Genomic DNA, 9,679 nt, shown 5'->3' on the forward strand with positions numbered 1-9,679 from the left:
GCAGTGCAGCCGGAGGCAGATCCCGACAAGGGATCTCTAAACATCCTCCATGTTAACTTCTACGTGGGTTGGGTAGCGGAAACTTGCTTCCCAGAGCCTTCGCACTTCTCACACCAGTTGTGGCAAGAGCACACTTCTGGTAAAACACATACAAACAACGTCTTGCTTTTTTTACACTCCCAGCTTCTGTTTGATTACTCTTACTGCAGACATGCCCTGTAGCTGTGAGAAAAGGCACTTTCATAAATTGTAAGTCAAATCAGACTCTATACCATTATTTTGTCACAAATATGTCCTCCATCTGTTTATCCTTAAACTAGGTGCACTGCTGTCCAAATATGTTACTCTGTTTGCATCCTTTCTCTGCAGATTGCCAGTTAAATGTCTCCCCTTGTTACATCATATTTAGCTTATTTTTAATAAATCTATTTTGCAGAAATTATTTTATTTATTTTATATTTCACTATGTTGAAGACTGCACTATTTGAAGATAGCAGGCTCTTCTCTTTTTCGTCTTATGTTTGATGCATTTATAGGCTATCAGTAGAAGCTCCTCCTAAGCAATGAGATAAGGCTGTATTAGTTATAATCATCATCATCATTTATTTATCTAGCGCCACTGATTCCGTAGCGCTGTACAGAGAACTCATTCACATCGGTCCCTGCCCCATTGGAGCTTACAGTCTAAATTCCCTAACATACACACAGACAGACAGACAGACTAGGGTCAATTTTGATAGCAGCCAATTAACCTACTAGTATGTGTTTGGAGTGAGGGAGGAAACCGGAGCACCCGGAAGAAACCCATGCAAACACGGGGAGAACATACAAACTCCACACAGATAAGACCATGGTTGGGAATTGAACTCATGACCCCAGTGCTGTGAGGCAGAGGTGCTATTAGTAATCTATTAGTATTATATTTATATATACTGGTGTGGATGGTTTGCCTGACACTGAAGAAATAATAAATATGATATAGCTTCAACCTCATAAATTGTAATATGACAATAGTTTACTCATTGTTCATAAAACATGAAGATCAAATACACATCAAACATGATTGGTCATTGATATTTCCATCTTATGAAAGTAACATCTTCTTAACCATACACACAATGCTCACATGTCTAAATTGGTCTGCCAGGTGTGCTAATATGGAACATGTGATTGTGATATTTGTGCTAAAAAGTAAACAGCTTTTATGAAAATTAAAGATATTTAATCCTATCATCATGTAACCTTTCTGTTTCCCTTCTATATGGAATGTTTTTGTTGTTTCTATATATTGCTGCTGCCTACATTGGAGTGGACGCCATATTATTATTATTATTATTATTATTATTATCATAGATTATATTTTTAAAATTACTGTGGAAAGGGTGTGTTGGTTTTTAATTTTTGTAAGATTTTCTCGGTTTGTGTGAGGAGTGATGACGGTTATACTAAATCTGTGAATGGCAGTACAAAAAGCATAGTCAATGAACTAGATCAGCTACAACTATTTGTAAATATTCATGATTGTGGTTAAAATAAATAATTGAAAACAGTTTGTGAAGAGTTTTTAATGGTTAAGCCAGGCATGGTAAAGGCAGCTATAGAAACAAAACTAGATGTCTATGCAGGGTCGGACTAGCCCACAGGGGAGCCGGGCTATCCCCCGGTAGGCCCCGACACTGATCGCTCTACTCTTCGTTGGTGGGGGAGAGCAGACACTTTAATAAAAAAAAAGCATACGTGATCGCGGCGCCGGCGCCCTTCCTCCTTCCTCTCTGCTCTGTCCGCACTGAATGTCGGTCGTGACATCGCGCCCGATGTTCAGTGAAGAGCAGCGCAGAGAGGATTCGCAAGAAGAAATAAGACGGAAGAAGAGAAGAAAAGAGAAGAAAGAAGCCGATAGAAAAGGTAAGTGAAGAAACAGAAGCAAGGGGGTAGCAAAGACAGCATAGCAGAGTGTGAAGGGGGGGGAGCAAATATAGCATGGCAGAGTGTGAAGAGGGGCAAAGGCAGCATGGCAGAGAGTGAAGGGGGAGCAAAAGCAGCATGGCAAAGAGTGAAGGGGGAGCAAAGATAGCATGGCACAGTGTGAATGGGGGCAAAGACAGCATGGTAGAGTATGAAGGGGGGCCAAAGCAGCATGGCAGAGTGTGAAGGGGGGCCAAAGCAGCATATCAGAGTGTGAATGGGGCCAAAGCAGCATGGCAGAGTGTGAAGCGGGGCCAAAGCAGCATGGCACAGGGTGATGAAGGGGGGCCAAGAGAAGGGGGGGGGGCAAAAGCAGCATGGTACAGTGTGATAAAGAGGGACCAGAAGAAGGGGGGCAAAAGCAGCATGGAGGGTGCATGGAGGGCGCAGTGTGATGATAAGGAGGCACAGCATGGTGATGAAGGGACACAGTAATGTGTGTGTGATGGCACAGCAGGCTTGTGGCAATGTAATATGTGTGTGTGGTAGGTGGTGGCTAATTAATGGGTGCTATTTTGTTTGTAGGGTGATGGTGGGGCAATTTAATTTTATAGTGGGGTCTATTAATTTAAGATGGGGTGGTTTGGGGACTATTAATTGAATGTGGGGCTGAGTTTGAGGAGCATGAGGTTTATTTATTAAATGTGAATATGAATTATTTAATGGCAGTGACGGTTGCTGGAATAGGTATATTTATTATATGTATATGCTATTAATCTATTGCAGGGGCTTATTTGAGGGAGGGAAATAGGTTTATTTATTAAATGGAAATACTATTACTTTAATGTTGGAGCTGGAGGAAGACCTAATTATTAATTGTGGGTCCTATTGAGTTAACGCCGGGGCTGGTTGGAATTTTCTAAATGTGCTAATTTTTTTTGCCAAATATGGCCCCCAACATTCCAGGATCCAGACAAGCCACAACTAAAAAAACTAGCAGCCACAGGTGGTGAGAATGACAAGAACAGGTAGGACAGTCTGTCAAATGTTCTGATTCTAGCGGGACAATCCTGATTTTTGGTGACTGTTCTACTCAATCTAAGGGGCAGGTCAAGACTGTGTACTCTTTATATACACACTGCATTCTTTATATACTACACTATGGTGCTAGCTGTCCTCCGTGGGCTGACCACTCCCCCTCTAGTGTCTGGTCTCGCCTCTATGATGTCTGGCCACACCCTCTCTGGTGGGCTCCTAGCGTTGCAGTCCCCCTGTGGTTTAATGGTTTAATAGCAAATAATCATGTTGTGAAATATCATATCTGACAGTGTATGCTCTGCTGTGTACTATTGCTCTGATTTCATTCCCATAGGATGAAGCCATGTGTTTCCAGTTACCAGAATCTGTAGATTTGGACTGCATGACATACTGCGTGGTGTATGACAGTCGAACTAATTCTTTGGATGGTGAAGGCAAGAGAATATTATTCACTACTTATCTTTTTAAAGCCACAGTGAAACAACATAGGTTTAACTTCCAAACTACTTCACAGGCCAAGCAATAGACTGTGCCACAGTCATGTCACAACTCTGTCGTCACCCAGTGATGGTGCTCAAAGGAGGCTATGAGGAATTCTCTGGCTACTACCACTTCTTCAGGTCTCAGAAGGTTTTTTGGATGCCTCAGGTAAACAGTAAGGGCATTCTAATCTTCTAAAAAATCTTGAGATGAATTTTATAGTTTGAGCAAACTTCAGGTCACAGGGTTGTCCTGATTTTCATTTTAAAATTATTAGAAGCTTTCTCTTGCCACTAGACGATGCAACCCAGGATGTTGTATTGTGATGAGCCTTGTCTACTGTTTGTAACAGTTATTGAAGTTATACAAGTTATGTAAAAGAGGGTTTAATAAAATTCTAATCATCCATGAATATTTTAACATTTAAATAATATACAAGTGATGCTAATATATGTAGAAACTCCTGTAAATAATATCTATATAATCACTAAGTGCTGATGTCATCGTTTCTAATCTGTGAGGTTTAATGCCATCACTTCAGTGTTCTTTAGGAAAATTGGGTATTATAAAGAATATTGCACCCTCCTACTCTACATTATTACAGATATTAGAAGTCACTTGGAAATGTGTTATCTGTATAAAATGATTCAGGCTGTAGTGACTCACAATTTGAGAACTACAATTTACAGAAGGTAAATTAAAATTTCGTTTCTAGAGTTATTTACTTATGAAGGGTATGAATTAATTAAAAAATGTGTTATTTAATTATTAGAAGAGATGAAAAAGAGAGTGTGCCTTGATTTCAGGTTACATTCAAAATTTATAAGAATGACTTTCTCACAGACTGTGTAAACCAAGCCGGGATTGTCAACACTTTTTGACTGAGATCAGTGACAAGTGATTTCTAAAGCTAAATGTATTTGAAAGTAATCTATAAAATGTGTATAATACACTAATGGCCTGATTCATTAAGTGTAAGTCCATTTACATGGCTATTTTGTGTTTTTTCACCCTGTGCATGCGAGAAACCGAAACATATGCCAAAGAACGCAATTCATGTTCCAACATAAATGACACTTACGACTGCATACAGAGGACAATAATTGTAGGGAGAAGGGGCATATCCACACACACAATCTAGCCACAATTTAATAAGTAATTATATTATTTATCTGAAAATAATTTTGAATGTTTTTGTCTGTGTGTGTGTTGTCTGTGTGTGTGTTAGGGAATTTAGACTGTAAGCCCCAATGGGGCAGGGACTGATGTGGATGAGTTCTCTGTACAGTGCTGTGGAATCAGCGCTATATAAATAGATGATGATGATGATGAATGTTGAATTTCTTCAGGCTCTCTAAACATTGTAAGATATTATGCTTCGTCCATTGAAGTTTGATAACACCATTGTTAAACTGATTTCTTCCTTTCCTATAGGAAATAGATGAATTTCAGCCATATCCTATTGAAATCATACCTGGTTTGCTGTACATGGGTAACCAACGGCAAGCCAATGACCACCACATTCAAAAAAATATGAAGATTAAATCTCAAGTTAACATTTCACTAGAATCTACAAATCTGTAAGTAAACATTCTGTAGATGATATGAGTAAATATAGTACTGTAAAATTGGTATACCATTTGTCAGTCGTCGGTTTTATACTCAAAATTGCTTAAAATAAAATACAATTCCTGTTCAAGCAACCCGTTAATTAAGGGACACTACCATGCAACAGTGTTTGTGTTCTATGCTTTTAAATATAAATTTGGGCACTGTAATGTTACATATGTAAAACATCAATGTATGGTGTGTGTAGGCAGGCTGTATCCTAACAATAGCCTTGAAAATATCAGATGGTTTATCCCAAGTAGAATTAAATAAATGGGTGCGGATTACAGCCATTGCTGATAAAAGCAGTAAATTACATATTGAAAGTGGCAACGTTTGTGAAGCACTTGAATCCAATGTGTAAAAAAGGATGCTGGTACATTGAAAACATTGCTGCACTCCAATAAATAAACTAACAGGATGTGCTGCTGAGATTATTGCACAGCAGTCTGGTTTCACCTGTAGATATCGATTTCTTTGTTCAGTCAATGGATCTGGTGCAGACTCTGTTAGTACGCAGTAGGTATAATTGTTTTTTAGCACAGTGAAAAGGGACAAACTTTGAAAATGAGAAAGAAGAGCATTCATTCCAACAATAAAACCGGAAAAACTATGCCCCCTTAAATGTATGTTCAAATATACTTTATATGCAAACTTGATGATATCCAATTGATTTATTACTTATTCAACAAGATAGAACAGGGCAGGGTAAGACACAAAATAAATCAATAAGTTTGTTTTGTTTTTACAGGTTTTTGGGGTTTTTTTTGGGGGGGGGAAGGGGGGGGGGGTAGGATAGATTCAGCATGCATCCAAGTGGCTTAAAAGTAAATCTGGCCACTTTAACTGCGTTTTTACTGACGAATGGACTGCTAATGACCAATGCTTTATATTTACAATATTTAAAGTTTAAAATACACAGCTGTTTGACATTGCCTTATTTCCTAGATCTCTGATAAATGGACATGTGTTACACATAGCAGTACCAGAATCATGTGATGCAAATCTTCTACAGTTTTTCCTAAGCGCGTGCGGGTTTATTGGTAAGTCTTATGTGATTGTCCTAGTTTACGTATATGTGTTTAGAAGGCATTGAAGTAGAAGAGGTTCATCTTGTTGCTCACTGCAATATGATATAATAAAAAAGCCAAAATCCTTCTCTGACAGCTCTACAAATAAAATATTTATCCTACAATAGTTCTAAGACATTGACTTGCCTGTATTGCTCCCCTGTCATAGGATCGATCTAGGAACTTTTAAGAAACGCTTAACATAATCACACTATGGCAGTTGTATCATAATACATAGGCATACAAGTACAGTACAATACCGATCTCCTGGTAGTCAACCGTGTGGTTTTGGATTCAGGCTTAATCCATGGTAGCAAAACTTCTTTCCCATTACTGCCAGCAAGGCAGAGGTCACATTTCACACACTTTTAATGGGCACACTGTTATAAATATAATGGAATTTGGATAAATGAGACCCGCAGGGACTCAGAACAAAGGAAGGAGATTGCTGGTTCTCGCAGGTCCTTCAATGTAGCCTATGATTCTGTGGTCAGTCCAGCGGAAGCCGTAACCCCTGACCAGTCCTGACATCAACCTTCACAATTACCAAGTTTTCCTGCATTGTCCAGGCACAGCTTTTTATCTGGCCAATGGTTCCCTGCTTCAGGATGGTTCTCTTCTTCTGGCTCCCTGATGGGAAGTCCTTATTTCCCAGAATTGGATCATGCCTTCCGCGGTTACCAATTTGATGGCTCTTATCTCCCGAGGGCTGGAGTGTATGTCAGGCAATGCCCAACACTTTTCAGACCCCCTGCCAACAGCGGCTCTATGCTATCTGAAGATACCAGGTTACACAATGGTCTTATCAAGTGTGGCTATAGCTCTTTTACAGGCTTAGTACTGTTGCAAGCCTGAAATATTGTTTACACACACAGGGCATGATTCATTAAGGAAAGTACTTTTTTTTATTTTTTTATTTAAGTTTTCTCCTGGACAAAACCATGTTACAATGCAAGGGGTGCATATTAGTTTATTATTTCAAACATAAGGTAAATACTGGCTTTTGTTCCCTATATCAACTTTAAATTTTAGTGTACAAGCTATACAAGCTATCAAGTATTTGTGTGCAACATGAAAAAATAGACAGTATATATCTTATGTACAAAATAATAAACTAATTTGCAACCCTTGCATTGCAAAATGGTATTGTCCAGAAAACTCAAATTTTTTACCTAACTTTCTTTAGTGAATCAGTCCCACAATATGCAATACAAAAGCATACAATGAAACCTGGAAGGGGTATCTGAAGGAAAGTAGGTTGTGGTGGGCTTAACTACTGACCATGCTGGTACCTGCCTCCACCTGGAGAAATCTGTGAGACAAAAAGAGTGAAAAGAACACCTGACCAAAGTCCCGACTTGAGTAAAATCAAAATGAGGTGCGGCCATGGTGAGCTAAAACTAACCCTTTGTTTTGACACACCTAAAATAAACATGTTCATTTCCTTGTGACATGTTACATTATTATTGTAGATGTTTTGATTGAGTGACTTCAGATATGTAAAAGCAAACTAATAATATTTAAAATGCATAAGTAATAAAAATGTCTTAATATAAGTATTACTCTAATCTCTCTGTTTTCTTACTCAAGATTTCTGGAAAACACCATGTTACAATGCAAGGTGTGCAAATTAGTTATTATTTTGCACATAAGGAAAATACTGGCTGTCTTTTCATGTAGCACACAAATACTTAGCTTATTTGTACACTGAAATTTAAAGTTGATCTAGGACATGCCCTACCTCAAATAGAAATATGCCATCACATTTTAAATTTACCTCCTCCTCCAATGCAACATGGTTTTGTCTAACTTACTTTTGCTTATCTTTCCTTAATGAATCAGGCGCTCTGTCATGTTTTCTGATATCTTTGTTTTTTCTAGATTCTCATATGGCGCCAAACTGTGCTGTACTTGTCTCTTCTGATTTGGGAATCAGCCGCAGCAGTACTATGGTGATAGCATTTATCATCCATTACAGAAAGTGCACCCTCCAGGTAATCTGCAGATGACCGTTATAGCCTGTCCACCTACATCTTAATGTCAGTTTGTTATAGTTTCATAGAGACTGTAAACATTTTTAGATGTCCCCTCAACTTCCATTAAATGGTTTTCCACTTGTGAGGCAAGCAAAACGTTAACAGTAAGCTTTATACGATCAGATCACTTTTATGTATTGGTTTGTACACACTGTACTGTAACATTTAGTAAATAAACAGCCTTATATTTCTAGCTTCCTTCTGTGCTGTTTCAGCCACATAGTCAAGTACACTATGTTTGTTTGTTTTTCCTTCTATTGGTTCCGACTTGTCCCTAAGAGCTCACAATCCTCCCAAATCGTGCCCTGATCAGCCCATCCCCGCTCTCATGAAGCCCCTTTCTGATCCCAAAAGCCAGGAGTGTTGGGAGGTACGCAAGTGCCTACTTTGATGAAGTCATAATTTCTTAGTACAAAATGTTCCTTATTGAAGCGATTCGCGAAGCCCCCCCCCCCCCTACACCCCTCTTCAGTGATCTCCCAGAGGGAGACAGCCAAATGTAGGCAAGTATGGAATGAAGTCTTATAAGTCATGCAATGGTGTTGTGGTGTTTTGTTTTTAATGCACTTATTTCTATACAAAAATGATGTTTGTTCTAAAAACCCCACACATACAGTCTCAAGCCTCTAGTACAGGCAAGCCCCAGCATGCTTTGCCAGTAGATTGCCGGCAGATAGCTGCACAGAGGTTGGCTGAAGTCCTGATGCTACATTCTGGAGGCACCCAGCACGGCACCGGATTTCCTTCTCAATTATTAGTATTTTCTTGGCAAATCCAATAATGATTAAAAACCACAAATGTGTGCATTCAAATGTTTATGGTACTTTGTATAAGTGATAGAAAGAGCATCAGGCAATAGAATGGCTAGGAGAACTCCTGTATATGACCCGCTGATCTGATGTTGTTTCTTACTTTTTCAGGAAGCTTGGAATCATGTTCTTCAGTGCAAAACCAACATGAGACCAAACAGAGGGTTTGTGCAGCAACTGTCAGAATGGGAAAAAACAATTGTAGGGCAGCAGATCACTGACATATCGGATCCTAAGTTTTGATATGTATTTTTGACAGTATTGTGATGGATGCATCAGTGTTCACGGGATAGACAGAGCTCTGGCATGATATACTAAAGCATCAGTGTTCATACATCATTAGTTAACTGGTATACCCTTATTTACATTCTTTAACAGGAAAGGAAACAGATGTTTTTATGTATAGCTGTGTCAGTTATGAAACATTCATTAATCTCTGCTGCAGCATTTTCAGAATTGCTTTTATGACGCAATATACAGATTGCCACATTACAATATTTTGTTGAGTTATTTATGTTTTTTTTAACCTTTTGGTTAAGAAAGCAATTTCACTTGGACACAATCTAATCACAATATCCTTAAATTTCTGTTTTTAAAACTCAGCGTTCAGTGGTTGCAATTACTTTTCCAAAATTAGTCGGGGGAAAAAAAAACTATAAAAGGTACTGAACAAAACCTTTAGTAAATATTTGTAAAAAAGTGGATTTTCTTTTCATTTTCACTAATGGGAAAA

At 38.6% G+C, this 9,679-nt stretch overlaps 1 protein-coding gene across 2 annotated transcripts in view; it reads left to right on the forward strand.

The window, feature by feature from the left end:
- STYXL1 (serine/threonine/tyrosine interacting like 1) overlaps positions 1-9,428 on the forward strand; it is a 25,787-nt gene extending 16,359 nt beyond the window's left edge. For both annotated transcript variants that reach the window (XM_075195131.1, XM_075195132.1), the window contains exons 4-9: positions 3,278-3,377; positions 3,458-3,591; positions 4,858-5,003; positions 5,980-6,074; positions 7,983-8,095; positions 9,058-9,428. In XM_075195131.1, the coding sequence (XP_075051232.1) occupies positions 3,278-3,377; positions 3,458-3,591; positions 4,858-5,003; positions 5,980-6,074; positions 7,983-8,095; positions 9,058-9,189 (720 nt within the window). In that variant the 3' untranslated portion in view covers positions 9,190-9,428. The remainder of the gene's footprint in view (positions 1-3,277; positions 3,378-3,457; positions 3,592-4,857; positions 5,004-5,979; positions 6,075-7,982; positions 8,096-9,057) is intronic.
- Positions 9,429-9,679: the final 251 nt, after the last annotated feature.

The sequence above is a fragment of the Mixophyes fleayi genome, chromosome 2, assembly GCF_038048845.1.
Source record: "Mixophyes fleayi isolate aMixFle1 chromosome 2, aMixFle1.hap1, whole genome shotgun sequence".
NCBI classification, from domain to species: domain Eukaryota; kingdom Metazoa; phylum Chordata; class Amphibia; order Anura; family Limnodynastidae; genus Mixophyes; species Mixophyes fleayi.